The sequence below is a fragment of the Desmodus rotundus genome, chromosome X (assembly GCF_022682495.2).
Source record: "Desmodus rotundus isolate HL8 chromosome X, HLdesRot8A.1, whole genome shotgun sequence".
NCBI classification, from domain to species: Eukaryota; Metazoa; Chordata; class Mammalia; order Chiroptera; family Phyllostomidae; genus Desmodus; species Desmodus rotundus.
This window is the reverse complement of record NC_071400.1, coordinates 43,729,894-43,752,993: the sequence shown is the minus strand read 5'-3', so window position 1 is coordinate 43,752,993 and position 23,100 is coordinate 43,729,894. Positions and strand designations below refer to the sequence as shown.

Sequence of the window (23,100 nt, the reverse complement as noted above, 5' to 3'; positions counted from 1 at the left end):
TGCTTTAGGGGATGTGTCTGTGAGGATGTTGCTGCGTGGAATGTCTGAGATTTTCCTGCCAATGTTTTCCTCAAGGACTTTTATGGTGTTACGGCTTATATTTAAGTCTTTTATCCATCTTGAGATTATTTTCGTGTATGGCGTAAGTTGGTGATCGAGTTTCATTTTTTTAGACGTAGCTGTCCAGATCTCCCAACACCATCTGTTGAAGAGGCTGTTTTTGCTCCATTTTATGCTCCTGCCTCCTTTGTCAAATATTAATTGATCGTATAGACTTGGGTTTATTTCTGGGCTCTCTATTCTGTTCCATTGGTCTATGTGCCTGTTTTTATGCCACTACCAGGCTGTTTTGATTACTGTGGCCTTGTAATACAGTTTGATATCAGGTATTGTGATCCCTCCTGCTTTGTTTTTCTTTCTCAAAATTGCTGCAGCTATTCGAGGTCGTTTATGGTTCCATATGAATTTCTGCAATGTTTGTTCTATATCTGTGAAATATGTCATGGGTACTCTAATAGGGATTGCATTGAATCTATAAATTGCTTTGGGTAGCATGGCCATTTTGATAATGTTGATTCTTCCAATCCATGAACATGGTACATGCTTCCATTTGTTTGTATCTTCCTTAATTTCTTTCTTCAGTGTTGTGTAGTTTTCTGAGTACAGGTCTTTTACCTCCTTGGTTAGGTTTATTCCTAGGTACTTTATTTTTCTTGTTGCTATATCGAATGGGATTTTTTTCCTGATTTCTGTTTCTGCAGTTTCGTTGCTGGTGTACAGGAATGCCTTTGATTTCTGGGTATTGACTCTGTATCCAGCTGTTTTGCCAAATTCATTTATTAGGTCGAGTAGTTTTTGAGTGGAGTCTATAGGGTTTTCCATGTACACTATCCTGTCGTCTGCAAACAGTGACAGTTTCATTTCCTCCTTTCCAATTTGGATGTCTTTTATTGCTTTTTCTTGTCTGATTGCTGTGGCTAGGACTTCCAATACTATGTTGAATAGGAGTGGTGAGAGAGGGCATCCTTCTCTAGTTCCTGATCTTAGTGGGAAAGCTCTAAGTTTTTGTCCATTGAGTGTGATGTTGGCTGTAGGTCTCTCATATATGGCCTTAATTATGTTGAGGACTGCTCCCTTTATTCCCACTTTGCTGAGTGTTTTTATCAGAAATGGGTGCTGTATCTTATCAAATGCTTTTTCCGCATCTATTGATATGATCATGTGATTTTTGTCTTTGCTGTTGTTGATGTGATGTATTATGTTTATTGATTTGCGAATATTGTACCATCCTTGCATCGCTGGGATGAATCCCACTTGGTCATGGTGGATGATCTTTTTAATATATTGCTGGATGCGGTTTGCTAATATTTTGTTGAGAATTTTAGCGTCTATGTTCATCAGCGATATTGGCCTGAAGTTTTCTTTCTTCGTTGTGTCTTTATCTGGTTTTGGGATTAGGATGATGCTGGCTTCATAAAAAGAGTTTGGGAGTCTTCCATCAGTTTGGATTTTTTCGAATAGTCTGTGAAGGATAGGGGTTAGTTCTTCCTTAAATGCTTTGTAGAAATCTCCTGTGAAACCATCTGGTCCAGGGCTTTTGTGTGATGGGAGTTTCTTGATGACTGCTTCAATTTCCTTTGCTGATATTGGTCTGTTCAGGTTTTCTGCTTCTTCTTCATTCAGTTTTGGAAGATTATATTTTTCTAGAAATGTGTCCATTTCATCTAGGTTTTCAAATTTCTTAGCATACAGGTCTTCATAGTAATTTCTTACGATCCTTTGTATTTCTGTGGTATCAGTTGTAATCTCTCCACTTTCATTTCTAATTCTGTTTATTTGGATCCTCTCTCTTTTCTTTTTGATGAGCCTACTTAAAGGCTTGTCGATTTTGTTTATCTTTTCAAAGAACCAGCTCCTGGTTTCATTGATCCTTACAATTGTGCTTTTAGTCTCTATGTCATTTAACTCTGCTCTGATCTTGGTTATTTCCTTCCTTCTGCTTGCTCTGGGCTGTCTTTGTTGTTGTTCCTCCAGTTCTTGTAGGCATAGGGTTAGGTTGTTTCTTTGAACTGTTTCTAACTTCTTAAGGTAGGCCTGTATTGCTATGAACTTCCCTCTCAGGACTGCCTTTGCTGTGTCCCATAGGTTTTGGGTTGTTGTGAGTTCGTTTTCATTTGTTTCCAGGAAGTTTTTGATTTCTTCCCTAATCTCGTTCTTGACCCATTCATTGTTTAATAGCATGCTATTCAGTCTCCATGCTTTTGAGTGTTTTGGGTTTTTACCCTTGGCGTTGGTTTCTAGTTTCAGACCCTTGTGGTCAGAGAAGATGCTTGATATGATTTCAATTTTCTTGAATTTGTTGAGGCTTGCTTTGTGTCCTATCATGTGGTCTATCTTTGAAAAAGTTCCATGGACACTTGAAAAGAACGTGTATTTTGCTTCTTTGGGATGAAAAGCTCTGTATATATCAGTTAAGTCCATTTCCTCTAAGGTATTGTTAAGTGACACAATATCTTTGTTGATCTTTTGTTTGGAAGACCTGTCCATTTTTGATAGTGGGGTGTTAAAATCCCCTACTATAATTGTGTTGCTGTCAATATCTTTCTTGAAATCCTCCAAGATTTTCTTTATGTATTTGGGTGCTCCTATGTTGGGTGCATATATATTTACAATGTTTATGTCTTCTTGGTGGATTCTTCCTTTGAGTATTATGAAGTGACCTTCTGGGTCTCTCTTTATGGCCCTTCTTTGGAAGTCTATTTTGTCAGATATGAGTATTGCTACCCCTGCTTTTTTTTCCTGTCCGTTTGCTTGGAAAATTTGTTTCCAGCCCTTCACTTTCAGTCTGTGTAAGTCTTTTGTCCTGAGATGGGTCTCTTGTAGGCAGCATATGTGTGGGTCATGTTTTCTTATCCATTCAGCTGTTCTATGTCTTTTGATTGGAGCATTTAATCCATTTACATTTAAGGTTATTATCGATAGGTAGTTATTCATTGCCATTTTTTCCTACCTGTGTTTCTCTCTCTTTCTCTTTTCCTTCCTTTCCTTAAAGCAGTCCCTTTAGCATCTCTTGCAGAGCTGGTTTGATGGAGCTGTATTCTTTTAGACTTTTTTTGTCTGGGAAACTCTTTATTTGGTCTTCTATCTTGATTGAGAGCCTTGCTGGGTAAAGTAGTCTTGGTTGCAGGCCTCTGGTTCTCAGTACTTGGAATATTTTTTGCCATTCTCTTCTGGCTTGGAGCGTTTCCATTGAGAAGTCAGTTGCTAACCTTATTGGGGCTCCCTTGTATGTTACTTCCTTTTTCTCCCTTGCTGCCTTTAAGATCCTCTCTTTGTCTTGGAAATTTGCCATTTTAATTATGATGTGTCTTGCAGTGGGCATCTTTGGGTTCCTCTTGCTTGGGACTCTCTGTGTTTCCTGGGTTTGGGTGACTTTTTCTCTCCTCAGATTAGGGAAATTTTCCATCACTACTTTTTCAAACAGGTTTTCTATCCCTTGCTCTTCTTCTTCTCCTTCTTGTATTCCTATTATACGGATATTGTTACGTTTCATGTTGTCCTGCATTTCCCTTATTGCCTCTTCATTCTTTCTGAGCCTCTTTTCCTTTTCTTGCTCCTTCTGGGTGTTTTTTTCTACTTTATCCTCCAGCTCGCTGATCCGATCCTCTGCTTCATCAAGTCTGCTTTTAATTCCTTCTACTGTGTTCTTCAATTCAGAAATTGTATTCTTCATTTCCGCTTGGCTCTTGTTGATATTTTCTATTTCCTTTTTCATGTTGATATAGTTTGCAGTGAGTTCATTGTAGTTTCCTTGTAGTTTCTGGTAGTTCTCTTTGAGCTCAGAGAGCTCAGTGAGTTTCCTGATGACCATTGCTTTGAACTCAGTATCTGATAGTTGACTTGCCTCTTTTTCGGTTAGTATTCTTTCTGAGACTTCCTCCTTTCCTTTCATTTGGGAATTGTTTCTTTGTCTTCCCATTGTTTGTGAGGTTCTTCTTGTTGGCCTCTGCGTCTTAAATTGCTTTGTTCTGACTCCCTGGATTTATGATATGAACTTCTATGGTAGAATGCCAATGGGATTCGGTGGTTCTGTCTCCTTACTCTCCTGTGCTCACTGGTCTTGAGCTGACGTTTATGGGTTTAACACGGTCTAACTCTAGTCTTTTCAGCACTCCAGGTTTTGTTGTCTCACCTGTGGGAAAAAGAGAAAGGGGGGGCGAAAGAAAAGGAAAAAAAAAACACACACACACACACAAAACAAACCAAAAGAAAGATGGGAAGGAGGGAAAAAGGAAATAGGAAAGGAGGAAAGGAAGGAAGGAGGGAAGAAGGAATAAAGAAAGATCGGAGGCAAGATAAGAAGGAATTTTAGCAAAAATTAAAACATAGAAATAGATAAAAGAAGGCAGGAAGAAGACATAAAAATGGTAAAGGATGGGAGGAAGAAGGAATGAAAAAAAAGAAAAAAAGAGAGAGGAAGAAGGAATTCAGGGGGAAAGGAAAAAAAAAGAAAAAGGATAAAAAAAAAAAAAAAAAAAAAAAAAAAAAACCTTCTGTTGGCTTTAAACCGGTCAGGTTATTTCTGCTGGTGTCCTGTCTGTGCAACGGGAGGGGTTGTTTGGAAGGATTGGTTTCACTTTTCTCTCTTCCTGGGTCACACTCTTCGCTGTTTTGTAAGTGTGGTCCCTGGCAGTCAATCAGTCCGTTGATCAGCCAATCCAGCTGCTTTGGCTCGTGACGCGTGCGCGCGCAGCAGGGGAATCCAGCCGCTTTGGGTCTGTGACGTTATTTTGTGCCCTGAGCGCGCAGCCAGCGGACCAATCGAGCCGCCAGGGATTGGAATGCTGGCGCGCAGGTGGCGGATTCAGCCGCCTTGGGGTTAGGACACTCGCCAGCAGCTTTGTATTTAGAAAACAGGCACCCAGCCAGCCCTGTGCTTGGTGAGCGCGCGCAGCCCGCTGAGCCACACGCTCTGTGCTTGGGGGCCCGATCCAGCCGCCCTGGGCTTGAGTCTCTCGGGCGGGCGGGGCCGCCCTGGGACTGAATCACGCGGCACTCGGTTCCGAGGTTTTGGGCCTGTGGGTGGAGCAGCTAGACTCTGGTCCAAATTATCTCGGAGGTTTCAGGTGTGGGCGCCCCTCCGGGGTTTCAAGTGTGGGTCCCGTTCGCTAATCTGCTCGCACGCGCGCCCGGACCTCAGGTGAGTGTAGCAGTCCAGGGGTGGAGGGGGAGGGGCGCCAGGGGCCTCGGCTACTACCAAGAGTTCTCTAACTAGCCCCTGAGTGTCTCTATTTTCTTTTTCTTTTTGAGAAATTCCTCCTTTTCAAGCCCCCCTGGTCTAATCAAGCACCTGGCTGCTCACAGCTCAGCCTGGCCCTCTCCCAAGACTCCTGCCGCAGCCCCTGCGCCAGGGCTGGCGCTTCTGCCGCCCTTATACCGTGCGGTCCTGGGTCCCGTGGACCTTATTGTCCTTCAGCACTCTTCTTACCGTCAGATCTTTCAGTGTCCTCTATCTTTGGTCTCTGATCTTCGTATATGCTGGAATACTGTTGGCTGTTCGCTCTGCTCCTCAGATCAGCTAGGTATTTCCCTGGCGTTGAGGGGAAGTGGACTCCGCTCCCACCTGTGTTGCCACCATCTTCCCCAAAAAGCACTCCTGCGGTCTTAAATTATTTCACTTTCACCCTCCAACCTATCACAAAAAAAGAGTAGGTAGAAGGTGTGAACACCAGTATATCTTCTGAAAGAGGAAACCCACCAACAAAGGAACCACCAACAGCTAAGAACAGAAGAAAGTGAAGGAGGGAGTGAAAACCACACTAACTCAATCCAAGACCTATCTGGAAATACAACTAAATAGTGGAGAAATTACTCAGAACAAACAGCTGAACAAGAGGAAGACAAAAGCCTCAAAACCTTGTTCACAAGGAAGAACCAGCTCCAACAAAACCTGCCCACACCTGCACAACAGAAAACAAGAAATGGTAGACAGAGGAACGTCAGTTAACCAGCTGGTGGGAAGGACCCACCACAGGAAGACCCAACAACAACTAAAACCAAAGACATACACAGAGCCAACATAATCCACAGGCCAATATCAGTAAGATCGGGAGATCAAGGAAACTCTACCACTAATCTCACAGGTATTCTACCACATAATTTTACACGATAAATCCAGGGCATCAGAACAGATCAACTTAAGAAGTAGAGGCTAAAATGGAGAATCTCACAAACAATGGGAAGACAAAGAAACAATCCCCACATGAAAGGAAAGGAGGAAGTCTCAGGAACAATGCTAAATGAAAAAGAGACAAGTCATCTATCAGATATTGAGTTCAAAGCATTGATTATAAGGAAGCTTAATGAGCTCACAGAGAATTACCAAAAACTACAGGGAAACTACAATGAATTCACTGAACACTATATCAGCATGAAACAAGAAATAGAAACTATGAACAAGGGCTAAGAGGAAATGGAAACTACAATTTCTTAACTGAAGAAAATAGTAGAAGGAATCAAACCCAGGCTTGATGAAGCAGAGGATCAGATCAGCGAAGTGGAGGGTAAGGTAGAAAAAAACACCCAGAATGAGCAAGAAAAGGAAAAGAGGCTCAGAAAGAATGAAGAGGGAATACGGGAAATGCAGGACAACATGAATCATAATAATATCCATACAATAGGGACACCAGAAAGTGAAGAAGAAGAGTAAGGTATACAAAACCTGTTTGAAAAAGTAATGATGGAAGATTTCCCTTATTTGATGAGAGAAAAAGTCACACAACTCCAGGAAACACAGAGAGTACCAATCAAGAAGAATTCAAAGAGGCCCACTTCAACACACATCATAATTAAAATGGCAAAATTCCTAGACAAAGAGAAAATCTAAAAGGTAACAAGGGAGAAAAAGGAAGTAACATACAAGGGAACCCCAATAAGAGGAGCAGCTGTCTTCAAAATGGCAACACTCCAAGCCAGAGGGCAATGGCAAGAAATATAACAAGTAATGATAACCAGAGGGCTGCAACCAAAACTACTTTAACCGGCTAGACTCTAAATTAAAATGGAAGGCCAAATAAGGAGCGTCCTAGTAAAAAGAAACCTCAAAGAATATACCTCCTCCAAACCAGAACTGCAGGAGATGCTAAAGGGCTTGCATTGTGAACAAGAAGAAAAACAGTGAAAGAGAGAGGAACACAGGTATGAAAAAATGGCAATGAATAAATATCTATAAATAATAACCTGAAATGTAAATGGATTAGATGCCCCACCCAAAAGACACTGAATAGTGGAATGGATAAGAAACTGACCCACACATATGTTGCCTACTGGAGACCCACCTCAGAACAAAAGACATACGCAGACTGAAAGTAAAGGACTGGAAACAAACATAAAAAGAAACTGGACAGGAAAAACAAGCTGGGGCAGCAATGCCCATATCAGACACAATAGACTTCAAAAAAAGAGCCACAAAAAAATACCTAGAAGGTCACTTCATAATTCTCAAGGGAACAATCCATCAAGAAGACATAAACATAGTAGATATATATGCACCCAACATAGGAGCACCCAAATACATAAAGAAAATCTTGGAGGACTTCAAGAAAGATATTGACGGCAACACAATTATAGTAGGAGATTTTAACATCGAACTGTCAAAAATGGATAAATCTTCAAAACAATATCAACAACTATATTGTGGCATTGAAAAATGCCTGAGATGAAATGGACTTAGCTGATATATATAGAGACTATTATACCAAAGAAGCAAAATACACATTCTTTTCAAATGCACATGGAACCTTTTCAAAGATACACCACATGATAGGACAAGAAACAAGCTTCAACAAGTTCAACAAAATTGGAATAATATCAAGCATTTTCTCTGACCACAAGGGACTGAACCTAGAAACAAACTTCAAGGAAAAACCCCAAAACACTAAAAATCATGGAGATTGATTAGTATGCTATTAAACAATGAATGGGTCAAGAATGAGATTAGGGAAGAAATCAGAAACTTTCTGTAAACAAACAAAAATGAACTCACAACAACCCAAAACCTATGGGACACAGCAAAGTCAGACCTGAGAGGGAAGTTCATAGTGATGAAGACCTACCTAAAAAGAATAGAAACATTTCAAACAAACAACCTAACCCTACACCTACAAGAACTCGAGGAACAAGAAAAAAGACAACCCAGAGCAAGTAGAAAGATGGGAATAACCAAAACCAGAGCTGAATTAAATGACATAGAGAATAAAAGCACAATTCTAAGGATCAATGAATCCAGGAGCTGGTTCTTTGAAAAGAAAAACAAAATAGACAAATCTTTAAGCAGCTCATAAAAAAAAGAGAGAGGACTGATATAAACACAATCAGAAATGAAAGAGGAGAGATTACAACTGTTACCACAGAAATACAAAGGAGTGTAAGAAATTACTATGAAGAACTGCATGCCCAGAAATGTGAAAATATAGATGAAATAGTCAAATTTCTGGAAAAATATAACCTTCCAAAAGTCAATGAAGAAGAAGCAGAAAGCCTGAAGAGCCCAATGACGCCTGATGAAATTGAAACAGTAATCAAAAAGCTTCCAACACACAAAAACCCTGGACCAGACAGATTCACAGGAGAATTCTACAGAGCATTTGAGAGAGAGTTATCCCCCATCCTCCACAGATTATTTCAAAAAATTCAAAAAGATGGAAGACTCCCAAACTGTTATTATGAAGCCAACATCATCCTAATTACCAAACTAAAGACATAACGAAGAAACAACACGTCAGGGCAATATGGCTGATGAATGTACATGCTAAAATCCTCAACAAAATATTGGCAAACCGCATCCAGCAATATGTTAAAAAGTTCATATACCATGATCAAGTGGGATTCATCCCAGGGATGCAACAAAGGTATAATATTTGCAAATCTATAAGTATAATACACCACATAAACAAAACCAAAGGGAAAAATCACATGGTCATATCAATAGATGCGGAAAAAGCATTTGATAACCTACAGCACTGATTTATTATAAAAACATTCAGCAAAGCGTGAATAAAGGGAGAATTCCTCAACATCATAAAGGCAATATATGAGAAACTTACAGCCAACATCATACACAATGGACAAAAACTTAGAGCTTTCCCACTAAGATCATGAACAAGACAAGGATGCCCACTCACACCAATTCTATTAAACACAGTATTGAAAAGCCTAGCCACAGCAATCATACAAGAAAAAGAAATAAAAGGTATCCAACTGGGAAAGGAGAAACAAAACTGTCAGTGTTTGCAGATGACATGATAGTGGATATAGAAAATCCTGTAAACCCCACAAAACTACTTGACCTAATAAATGAATTTGACAAAATAGCTGGATAGAAAGCCAATACACAGAAATCACAAGCAGTCTTGTACACCAACAGTGAAATAACAGGGACAGAAATAAGGAAAAAAAATCCCATTTGATATAGCTACAAGAAAAATAAAGTACCTAGTAATAAAGCTATCGAAGGAGGTACAAGACCGGTACTAAGAAAACTACACAACAATGAAGAAGGAAATTGAGGAAGACACAAACAAATGGAAACATATACCGTGTTCATGAACAGGAAAAATTTACATCATCAAAATGGCCTCATGATCCAAAGCGAAATATAATTCAATGCAATCCCTATTAAAGTACCCCTGACATATTTCAGAGATATAGAAATAACAGTTCAGAAATATATATGGAATCATAACGGAACCCAAATAGCTGCAGCAATTTTGAGAAAGAAGAACAAAGCAGGAGGGATCACAATACCTGATATCAAACTGTATTACAAGGCCACTGTAATCAAAACAACTTGGTACAGGCATAAAAACAGACACATATACTAATGGAATGGAATAGAGAGTGCAGAAAAAAACCCAAGTCTCTATGGTCAATTAATATTTAACAAAGGCGACAGGAGCATAAAATGGAGCAAATATAACCTCTTCAACAAATGGTGTTGGGAGAGCTGGACACCTACATGCAAAAAAAAAGGAATCTCGATCACCAACTTACACCATACACCAAAAAAAATTCAAGGTGGATAAAAGACTTATATATAAGTTGTAATGCCATAAAAGTCCTGGAAGAAAACATTGGCAGGAATATGTCAGACATGCCATGTAGGAACATGTTCACAGATATGTCCCCTAAAGCAAGAGACATTAAGGAAAGAATAAACAAATGGTTCTTCATCAAAATAAAAAGCTTCTGCATGGCTAAAGAAAACAGCATTAACATAAAAAGCGAACAAAAGGTATGGGAAAACATATTTGCCAATGATACTTCAGACAAGGGTCTGATCTCCAAAATATATGAAGAACTTACATGACTCCACTCCAGGAAGACAAACAACCCAAACAAAAAATGACCAAAGGACTTGAACAGACATTTCTACAAGGACGACATACAGAGGGTCCAGAGACATATGAAAAGATGTTCAGCATTACTAGCCATCAGAGAGATGCAAATTAAAACCACAATGAGGTACCATCTCACTGTGGTCAGCATGGCCAACATAAACAAATCAACAAACAAATGTCGGAGAGGATGCAGGAAGAGGGAACCCTAGTATATTGTGAGAATGCAGAATTGGTGAGAATTGGTGAAAATGCAGACAGGTGCAGCCACTGTAGAAAAAAAGTATTGAATTTCCTCAGGAAATGAAAAATGGAACTGCCCTTTGACCCAGCAATTCCAATGCTGGGATTATATTCTAAGAGCCCTGAAGTAGCTATCCAAAAGAACTCATTCACCTCAATATTCATAGCAGCACAATTTACAATACCCAAGTACTGGAAGCAACCTAAGTGCCCGTCAGCAAATGAGTGGATCAAAAATTATGGTACAGTTACACAATGCAATTCTACGCAGCAGGGAGAAAGAAGGAGCTCCTAGCCTTCGTGACAGCATGGATGTAACTGGAGAGCATTATGCTAAGTGAAATAAGCCAGATGGTGAGGGACAAATACCTTATGATCTCACCTTTAACTGGAACATAATAAATAGAAGAAAAAAGGAAGCAAAATATAACTAGAGATATTGAAGTTAAGAATAATCTAACAATGGGCAGGGGGGAGTGGGGAGGGGACAGTGAGGAGAGGGGATTACAGGAACTACTATAAAGGACACATGGACAAAATCAAGGGGGAGGGTGGAGGTGGGAGAGGGAGGGGGGTCAGGCGGGGTGGGGTGGAAGGATGGGGAGAAAGGGCACACAAGTGTAATTGAATAACAATAAAAAATTAAAATTAAAAAAATAAAAATAAAAAAGAAAAAAAGAAAAAAGAAAAAAAATAAATGTAACATAATCAACAGAAGAAAAAAGCGAACAAAGTGTAACCAGAGACATTAAAATTAAGAACAATCTCACAATAGCCAAGCTGGAGGGGAGAGTGGGGAGAAGGATTTTCAGGAACTACTATAAAGAACACATGGACAAAACCGAGGGGGAAGGTGGAAGCAAGGGTGGGAGGTGTGTTTTGCTGGGGTGTGGAGAAGGGGTGGCAGAAAATGCAGACAAGTGTCTTTGAACAACAATCAAATTATTTTTAAAAAAGATATAGAATAGCAGAATTGATAAGAATGCATGACCCACACATATGCTGCCTACAGGAGATCCACCTTAGAACAAAAGACCTACACAGACTGACAGTGAAGGGTTAGAAACAAATCTTCCAATCAAATGGACAGTGCAAAAAAAGCTGGGGTAGCAATACTCGAATCAGACAAAATAGACTTCAAAAAAATGGCCATAAAAAGAGACCCAGAAGGTCACCTCGTATGCTTAAGGAACAATCCATCAAGAAGACATAAATGTAGTAAATACATATGCAGCCAACATAGGAGCACCCATATACATAAAGAAATTCTTGCAGGACTTCAAGAAAGATACCGAGAGCAACACAATTGTAGTACTGGATTTCAACACCTCACTGTCAAATACGGATAGAATTTCCAAAGAAAATATCATCAAAGGAATTGCAGCACTAAACATTGTTCTAGATGAAAAGAACTTAACTGATATATATAGAGCCTACCATCTCAAAGAAGCAAAATACACATTCTTTTCAAATGCACAGGTAACCTTTTCAACGATAGATCACATGATAGGACACAAAACAAGCCTCAACAAACTCAAGAAAATTGAAATCATATGAAGCATTTCCTCTGACACAAGGGACCTAAAATTGACACCAACCTGCAGGAAAAAGTTCAAAACTATTCAAATTAATGGAGATTGAATGGTAAGCTATTAAACAATAAATTGGTTGGTAATCACACCAAGGAAGGAATCAAAAAGTTTCTAGAAGCAAAGGAAAATGAACTCACAACAATCCAAAACTTATGGGACACAGGGAAGGCCGTCTGACAGGGAAGTTTATAGTGATACAGGCCTACCTTAAAAAGATAGACACATTTCAAATAAACCATGTAAACATATGCCTACAAGAACACCAGGAACAACAACAAAGACAGCCCAGAGCAAGTAGAAGTAATAAAATAACAAAGATCAGAGCAGAATTAAATGACATAGAAACTAAAAGCACAAATCTAAGGATCAATAAATCCAGGAGCTGGTTATTTAAAAACATAAACAAAATAGAGACGCCTTTAAGCAGGCTCATCAAGAAAAAAAGAAAGAGGACCCAAATAAACACAAACAGATGAAAGAGGAGAGATCACAACTGATACCACAGAAATACAAATAATCCTGAGAAATTACTATGAAGAATTATATGTCAAGAAACTTTATAAACCTAGGTGAAATGGACAAATTTCTAGAAAAGTATAATCTTCCAAAACTCAATGAAGAAGAAGCAGAAAGCCTGAACAGACCAATAACAACAGAGGAAATTGAAGCAGTAATCAAAAAATTCCTGACACACAACAGCCCTGGAGCAGATGGTTTCACAAGAGAATTCTAAAAGCATTTAAGGAATAACTAACCCCTATCCTTCACAGACTATTCGAAAAAATCCAAACTGATGGAAGACTCCCAAACTCTTTTTATGAAGCCAGCATCATCTTAATCCCTGAACCATATAAAGACATAACAAAGAAAGTAAACATCAGGCTAATATCGTTAATGCACATAGGTGCCAAAATTCTCAAAATAATACTGGCACACTACATTAAGCAATACATTAAAAAAGAGCATACACCATGATTTATTGTGACTCATCTCAAGGATCCAAGGATGGTACAATATTTGTAAATCAAAAAATGGAATACATCACATAAAGAAAAGCATAAACAAATATCACATGATCATAATAATAGATGCGAAAAAGCATTTGATAAGGTACGGCACCCATTTATGAAAAAAACACTCAGCAAAGTGGGAACAGAGGGAGCATTCCTCAATATAATAAAAGCCATATATGAGAGACCTACAGCCAACATCATATTCAATGGGCAAAAACTAAAATCCTTCCCACTGAGATGAGGAACAAGGTAAAGTTGTCCACTTTGATCACTTCTATTCAAAATAGTATTGGAATTCCTAGCCACAGCAATGAGACAAGTAAAAGAAATAAAAGGCATCCAAACTGGAAAAAAAGTAACAAAACTGTCACCGTTTGCACATGACATGAATGTGTACATAGAAAATTCTAGAGACTCCACCAAAAAACTACTAGACCTAATAAATGGATTTGGCAATACAACTGGATACAAAATGAATAATCAGAAATCAAAGGCATTCATGTATACAAACAATGAAACACCAGAAACAGAAATCAGGAAAAAAATCCCATTTGATATAGCAACAAGAAAAATAAAGTACCTAGGAATCAACCTAACCAAGCAGGTAAAAGACCTGTACTCAGAAAACTACACAACACCGAAGAAAGAAATTAAGGAAGACACAAGCAAATGGAAGCATCTACCATGCTCATGGATTGGAAGAATTAACATCATCAAAATGGCCATAGTACTCAAAGCGATATATAGATTCAATGCAATCCCTATTAAAGCACCCCTGACATATTTCATAGATGTAGAACAAACATTTCAGAAATTCATATGGAACCTTAAACAACCCTGAATAGCTGCAGCAACTTTGAGAAAGAAGAACAAAGCAGGAGGGATCACAATACCTGATATCAAACTGTATTACAAGGGCACTGTAATCAAAACAGCCTGGTACTGGCATAAAAACAGGCACATAGACCAATGGGACAGAACAGAGAGCCAAGAAATAAACCGAAGTCTTTACGGTCAGTTAATATTTGACAAAGGAGGCAGGAGCATAAAATGGAGCAAAAACAGCCTCTTCAGCAAATGATGTTGGGAGATCTGGACAGCTACATGCAAAAAAAATGAAACTTGATCACCAACTTACACCATACACAAAAATAAATTCAAGGTGGGTAAAAGACTTAAATATAAGTCGTAACACCATAAAAGACCTAGAGGAAAATATTGGCAGAAAATCTCAGACATTCCAAGCAACAACGTTCTCACATACACGTCCCCTAAAACAAGAGACATAAAGGAAAGAATAAACAAATGGGACCTTATCAAAATAAAAGGCTTCTGCATGGCTAAAGCAAGCAGCGTTAAAATAAAAAGAGAAGCAACAGTATGGGAAAACATATTTGCCAATGATACCTCAGACAAGGGCCTGATCTCAAAAATATATAAAGAACTCACATGACTGCACTCCAGGAAGACAAACAACCCAATTAAAAAATGGGCAAAGGACTTGAACAGACACTTCTCCAAGGAAGACATACAGATTGCCCAGAGACATATGAAAGGATGCTCAGCATCACAAGCCATCAGAGAGATGCAAATTAAAACCACAATAAGGCACCATCTCATATCACTCAGAGTGGCCAACATAAATAAATCCACAAACAAATGTTGGAGAGGATGCTGAGTAAAGGGAATCCTAGTGCATTGTTGGTGGGAATGCAGACTGGTGAGGCCACTGTGGAAAACAATATGGAATTTCCTCAGAAAACTGAAAATGGAACTGCCCTTTGACCCAGCAATTCCAATGCTGGGATTATACCCTAAGAGCGCTCAAACACCAATCCAAAAGCACCTATGCCCCCCAACGTTCATCGCAGTACAATTTACAATAGCCAAGTACTGGAAGCAACCTAAGTGCCCATCAGCAAACGAGTGGATCCAAAAACTATGGTATATTTACACAATGGAATTGTATGCAGCAGAGAGAAAGAAGGAGTTTATACCCTTTGCAACAGCATGGATGGAACTGGAGAGCATTTTGCTAAGTGAAATAAGCCAGGCGGTGAGGGACAAATACCATATGATCTCACCTTTAAGTGGAACATAATCAATAGAAGAAAAAAGGAAACAAAATATAACCAGAGACTTTGAAGTTAAGAACAATGTAACAATAGCCAGGGGGTAGTGGGAATGGGACAGTGAGGAGAGGGGATTACAGGAACTACTATAAAGGACACAAGGACAAAATCAAGGGGGAGGGTGGAGGTGTGGGAAGGAGGTGGGTTAGGCTGGTTTGGGGTGTTGGGATGGGGGAAAAGGCAGACAAGTGTAATTGAATAACAATAAAAATTTTTTAAAAATGTCATTTCATATAGTAATGAGAAAAATAAAATACATAGGAATAAACCTAATCATGGAGGTAAAAGACTTGTACTCAGAAATCCACACAACACTGAAGAAAGAAATTGAGGAAGATACACAAAAATGGAAACATATACCGTGTTTATGGATTGGAAGAATTAACATCATCAAAATGGTCATACTACCCAAAATGATTTATAGGTTCAATGCAATCCCTATTAGAGTACCCATGACATATTTCACAGATATAGAAAAAACATTTCAGAAATTTATATGGAACCATAAATGACCCTGAATAGCTGCACAATTTTAAGAAAGAAGACAAAGTAGGAGGGATCACACTACCCAGCATCAAACTGTAGTATAAGGGCACTCTAATGAAAATAATCTGGTACTGGTATAAGAACAGACACATAGACCAGTGGAACAGAAGGAAGAGCACAGAAATAAACCCACCTCTCTAAAATAAATTAATGTTGGACAAAGGGGGCAGCAGCAGATAATGGAGTAAAAATAGTCTCTTCAACAAACGGTGTTGGGAGAGCTGGACAGCTACATACAAAAAATGAATCTGTATAAGCAACTTACACCATACACAAGAATAAATTCAAGTTGGATAAAAGACTTAAATATAAGTTATAACACCATTAAACTCCTAGAGGAGAACATAAGAAGGAAAATCACAGATATTCCACACAGCAATATTTTCACTGATATATCCCCTAGAGCAAGGAACATAAAGGAAAGAATAAATAAATGGAATCTCATCAAAATAAAGAGCTTCTGCATGACTAAAGAGAAGAGTATTAAAATGAAAAGAGACTCAACCATATGGGAAAATATATTTGCCAATGATACTTCAGATAAGGGTCTGATCTCCAAAATATATGAAGAACTCACATGACTCCACTCTAGGAAGAGAAAAAACCTAATTAAAAAAATGACAAATGACTTGAACAGACACTTAACCAAGGAGGACATACATGGGGTCCATAGACATATGGGGGCTTTTTTGCATCACTAGCCATCACAGGAGATGCAAATTAAGTCCACAATGAGATATCATTTCACACCAGTCAGAATAGCTATCATAAAGAAAGGAACAAACAAGTGTCGGAGAGGTTGTGGAGAAAAGGGAACCCTAGTGCACTGTTGGTGGGTTTACAGACTGGTGCAACCACTATGGAAAACAGTATGGAATTTCCTCAAAAAACTAAAAATGGAACTGCCTTTTGATCCAACTATTCAGCTGCTGGGATTGTATCCCAAGAACCCTGAAAGACCAATCCAAAAGAATGTAGGCTCCCCAGTGTTCATAGCAGCACAATTTACAATAGCCAAGTACTGGAAGCAACCTAAGTGCCTATCAGGAAATGAGTAGATGAAAAAACTGTGGTACATTTACACAGTGGAATACTATGCAGCAGAAAGAAAGAAGGAGCTCCTGCCCTTTGCTACAGCATGGATGGTACTGGAAAGAATTATGCTAAATGAAATAAGCCAGGCGGTGAAAGACAAATGTCATATGATCTCATCTATAAGTGGAACCTGAGAAACAAAACAAAGAAGCTAGCAAAATATAACCAGTGACATTAAATAAAGAAGAAACTGACATTTACTAGAGGGCAGGTGGGAGTGGATAACTGGGGTAATTGAGGGAATGGTCATCAAGGAATATATATAAAGGACATATGGACAAAACCAAAGAAGGTTAGGATTGGGAATGGGAGGTGAGGATGCCTGGAGTCAGGGAGAGTGGTAGAGGGAAATGGAGACAACTCTACTTGAATAACAGTAAATAAAATAAAAATATATTTCTGAATATATATGTAGTTGAAGTTACTATGATTATATTGGGGAAAAATCCACATAAGGGACACAATTTCTCAATTTTAGTTGAAATTTAAGTGCCATGAAGACTCAGTGAATAGTAGATTTTTAAAGCTTTCTTCCCCCTGCATTTGTATGAAGTGAATATCAGACTGATCTGATTACTTTCAGATCATGAATCAGTGGGCAAACACTGTATTTGGTATGTGAACAGACTGCAACATTTGGAAAGTATATTAAACACACTTATAGATAGCACTATCCAACTCAGCATTTGTGGCCCTCCCAGAAACTTTGGAAGATGATGAGTGGCTGGCAGAAAAACCTGATTCTCTTGATGCTTCCAATATGTCCGTACTGTCATTCTCATTATCAGGTGCTGTGGGTGCAGCACCTGAGTAAATGGTGCTTGAGGCTTCACTTCTACCAACTGACTCCTAAAAGATGAAAAAGTAATTTTGACTTTATTAAGGAGCTTAACAGTGTGAGATATTAATATGCCTCTTGGTCATTTGAAAAATATAATGCAATATTTTTTAACATCTCTAATATGCACCCTTATAAAGTCTACATTTACCAGATGAACACAACAATGTTGTGAAAAGAGAGACATGACCTATGTTGAGATAATTGACGTCAGAGGAGAAATTCAAGGGGCTTAAAGTCCCTAGCTATAAAATTTGGGGACCTTACATTTGTGGAATTTTTACTATGTACCAAGTACTCTGCCAGATATCTCATTTACATATCATTGTGGGTCCTTACAACAATCCAAAAAGAAAGTATAATTATCTCCATTTTACTTATAAAGAAACTAAAGCTTAGCAAAATTAAAGAATGTATTCAAGGTCATAGAGATCAGTAAGGAGACCAGAGTTTGAAGTCAAAGTTCGTTTGACTCCAAAGCTTACATTCAGCTATGCTATGCCCAAAAACAACTTGAAAAAAACTGAAAGCACTGTGTGGGGATATCAGTTCCACTTTGTGAAATTGCAAAGCTAATGGTGGAAAATCAACCAACACAAACTCAGAAGTGTGAACATGCTTTACTGAAAATGTAGCTGGATTCCATTAACTTACAGAGAAGAAAATCAGGGATAAAAGACACATAATGTGACAGATTTTACATGGAATGCTATATCCTGTGGAAAAACCTACCAACTCTTTTTGGTAAGACTGTTTGATAAGCATTTCTTGATGTCCAAACAGGGCTTCTTGGCCTTTAGAGAGTTATGCTATCTTTTCAAAGACTAATTTTTATGACCTTTCCAACCACAGAAGTGTTCTAGGGCAACATGTCCTTTTCGAATTAAAATGAAAGTAAGACCCATTTACTCTGTAAATTAAAAAAAAAAAAATCCTCGATATAACTGGAGATACCCAGAGGTGCTATGAAAACCATGTTGGGGCATCCTGTTTAAATGTCTTTAATTAAGATAGGTAGACAGACAGACAGACAGAGAGACAGATATAGCTACATTCACACTGATAATGCTTTCCCATTGGAAACCATCAACAGAATTTTCTTCCTGCCTTTTATCTTTGTTTTCCTCCTTCATTGTTTCTTCCATAATTATTGTGTATCTATCATAGACCAAGCCGTAGGATGGGCCTTGGGATTGGGTGAGTGGGTAAAAAAAGTAATCAAACATGGATTAAATATAGTTCCTGAACTTTACAAGTTCACAATCTAGTGTGATTGAAGAGCAAGTAAACAAATAACCAAACTACAATGTCATAAGCACTAAAATAAAACAATGGGCAAAACTCTTGCAAGCACAGAGGAAGGGGTGTATAATTCTGTCTTGAGAAGTCAAAGATGATATGTGAGTGGATTATGAAAGATGAGTAGTTCATCAAGCAGAGAAGAGGTAAGGGGTAACCTTAGAGACAAAGTTAACTCCTTGCACTAGGGGACTAATTCATGAAAGACCATTGTATCCTCTAAGCAAATTTGTGTGATAGGACAGTATGCTGGGAAATTAAATTAGCATGATAATTCCTTTCTCTGGAATCTCACCTGTGTTTTCAGATATCAAAGTACTTTCCATTTATTAAGAATTAGTTCAACCCTGGTTGGTGTGGTTCAGTGGACTGAATGCTGGCCTGAGAACCAAAGGGTCGCTGGTTTGATTCCCAGTCAGGGCACATGCCTGGGTTGTGGGCCAGGTCCTGAATAAGGGGTGGGCAAGAGGCAACCACACATTGATATTTCTCTCCCTCTCTTTCTCCATCCTTTACCCTCTCTCTAAAAATAAATAAATAAAATCTTTTAAAAAAGAATTAGTTCAAATATTGTGTGCTGTAGAAAATCTGTTATAATTCCCATTTATGTAGCATCTGTGAAGCTATCTGAATATTTTAAAACTTATTTATAAAGTCAGTAAACCTTTTGTAAATGGCAAACCATTATGTAAACACAGTTTGTTACTTAGGTTATAATCTCATGTTATAACAGTTCCTTATAAAAGCTAAAGTAGAATCTAGCAATTCTACTCTAACGGTTATGCATCTAGCAATTCTATTTCTAGGTATATAGTCCAAAGAATTGAAAACAGGGACTACAACAACAGATATTTGTATACCAATTTTTACAGCAGTATTATTCATGATTTCAAAAAGCCTAAAACAAGTGTCCATGTACAAATGAATGGATAAACAAAATGTGATGTATTCATACTATGAAATATTATTTAGCAGGAGGAAGATGGCGGCAACATAGGTGGGAGTGGAGTCCACTTCCCCTCAATGCCACGGAAATACCTAGCTGATCTGAGGAGCAGAGCGAACAGCCAACAGTATTCCAACATATATGAAGATCAGAGACCAAAGACAGAGGACATTGAAAGATCTGACAGTAAGAAGAGTGCTTAGGGACAATAAGGTCCCCGGGACCCGGGACCTGCGCGGGACAAGGGCGGCAGAAGCCCCAGACCAGGCGCACGGGCTGCTGCAGGATTCTTGGAAGAGGGCCAGGCTGAGCTATGAGCAGCCAGGTGCTTGTTTGGACCAGGGGGGCTTGAATAGGAAGAATTTCTCAAAAAGAAAAAGAAAATAGAGGCACTCAGGGGCTAGTTAGAGAACTCTCGGCAACAGCCGCGGCCCCTGGCACCCCTCCCCCTTCCGCCTCTGGACTGCGAGTGCGGGATAAGCAGCCCCGGCGCTCACCTGAGGCCTGGTTGCCCACACGCAGATTAGCGAACTGGGGGCCCACACATGAAACCCCGGAGGGGAGCCCACACCTGAAACCTCAGGTGGGAGAGCATCTGGAGCAGAGGATAGCTGCTCCACCCACAGGCCCAAAACAGTGGACCCCAGTGCCTCCTGACTCAGTCCAAGGGTGACCCGCCCATCGGAGAGAGTCAAGCCCAGGGCAGCTGGATCAGCCGGCTGGACTCTTCCCAAGCACAAAGCCCCTGGATCTGCGGCCTGCGTGCAACCCAAGCCCAAAGCAGCTGGATTGGCTGATCAACAGCCTGACTACCTGCCAGGGACCACAGCTACAAGGCCTGCCAGGGACCACACCAAAAACGCCTACCTAACACAGGGGCACAGAGCCCTGCAGGGCCTACTAGCTCTCTAGGACAAAGGCAGAACACCCAGCAGAGGGGAGCTGCAGGACTTGGGGAGACTGCAGGCTGAACAACAGCAAAGAGTGTGGCCCAGGAAGGGAGAAAAGTGAAACCAATCCTTCCAACCACCACCTCCCGATGCACAGACAGGAAGACCACCAGAACTAAACTGACCGGTTTAAAGCCAGCAGAAGATTTTTTTTTTCCTTTCCTCCTTTCCCCCTGAATTCCTTCTTCCTTTCTTTTTTATTTTATTCCTTCTTCCTCGCATCCTTTACCTTTTTTATGCCTTCTTCCTGCCTTCTTTTATCTATTTCTATGTTTTAATTTTTGTTAAAATTCCTTCTTATCTTGCCTCCGATCTTTCTTTATTCCTTCTTCCTTCCTTCCTTCCTTTCCTCCTTTTCTACTTCCTTTTTCCCTCCTTCCCTTCTTTTTTTTTCTTCCCCCCTTTCTCTTTTTCCCACAGTTGAGACAACAAAACCTGGAGTGCTGAAAAGACTAGAGTTAGGCCGTGTTACACCCATAAACGTCAGCTCAAGACAAGTGAGCACAGGAGATTAAGGAGACAGCACCACCGAATCCCATTGGCATTCTACCATAGAAGTTCATACCATAAACCCAGGGAGTCAGAATAGATCAATTTAAGAAACAGAGGCTAACAAGAAGAGTCTCACAAACAAAGGGAAGACAAAGAAACAATTCCCAAATGAAAGGAAAGGAGGAAGTCTCAGAAAGAATGCTCACTGAAAAAGAGGAAAGTCAACTATCAGATACTGAGTTCAAAGGTATGGTTATCAGGAAGCTCACTGAGCTCTCTGAGCTCAAAGAGAACTACCAGAAACTACAGGGAAACAACAATGAACTCACTGCAAACTATACTAACATGAAAAAGGAAATAGAAACTATCAACAAGAGCCAAGCGGAAATGAAGAATACAATTTCTGAATTGAAGAACACAGTAGAAGGAATCAAAAGCAGACTTGATGAAGCAGAAGATCGGATCAGCGAGCTGGAGGACAAAGTAGAAAAAAACACCCAGAAAGAGCAAGAAAAGGAAAAGAGGCTCAGAAAGAAAGAAGAGGCAATAAGGGAAATGCAGGACAACATGAAACGTAACAATATCCGTATAATAGGAATACCAGAAGGAGAAGAAGAAGAGCAAGGGATAGAAAACCTGTTTGAAAAAGTAGTGATGGAAAATTTCCCTAATCTGAGGAGAGAAAAAGTCACCCAAATCCAGGAAACACAGAGAGTCCCAAGCAAGAGGAACCCAAAGATGCCCACTGCAAGACACATCATAATTAAAATGGCAAATTTCCAAGACAAAGAGAGGATCTTAAAGGCAGCAAGGGAGAAAAAGGAAGTAACACACAAGGGACACCAAATAAAGTTAGCAACTGACTTCTCAGTGGAAATGCTCCAAGCCAGAAGAGAATGGCAAAAAATATTCCAAGAAATGAGAAGCAGAGGCCGGCAACCAAGACTACTTTACCCAACAAGGCTCTCAATCAAGATAGAATGCCAAATAAAGAGTTTCCCAGACAAAAGAAGTCTAAAAGAAGACACTTCCACCAAACCAGCTCTGCAAGAGATGCTAAAGGGACTGCTTTAAGGAAAGGAAGGAAAAGAGAAAGAGAGAGAAACACAGGTAGGAAAAAATGGCAATGAATAACTACCTATCAATAATAACCTTAAACGTAAATGGATTAAATGCTCCAATCAAAAGACATAGAATAGCTGAATGGATAAGAAAACATGACCCACAAATATGCTGCCTAAAAGAGACCCATCTCAGGAGAAAAGACTTATACAGACTGAAAGTGAAGGGCTGGAAATAAATTTTCCAAGCAAACATACGTGAAAAAAAAAAGCAGTGGTAGCAATACTCATATCAGACAAAATAGATTTCCAAAGACGGGCCATAAAGAGAGACCCAGAAGGTCACTTCATAATACTCAAAGGAAGAATCCACCAAGAAGACATAAACATTGTAAATATATATGCACCCAACATAGGAGAACCCAAATACATAGAGAAAGTCTTGGAGGATTTCAAGAAAGATATTGACAGCAACACAATTATAGTAGGGGACTTTAAC

The 23,100-nt window shown here is 39.4% G+C and overlaps 1 protein-coding gene across 1 annotated transcript in view; it reads right to left on the bottom strand.

Annotated features, from left to right (window-relative positions):
* Positions 1-23,100, bottom strand: part of NRK (Nik related kinase) — a 315,957-nt gene that overhangs the window by 48,826 nt on the left and 244,031 nt on the right. The window contains 1 exon segment of the mRNA XM_053916916.2: positions 17,672-17,864. Within this exon segment, the coding sequence (XP_053772891.2) occupies positions 17,672-17,864 (193 nt within the window).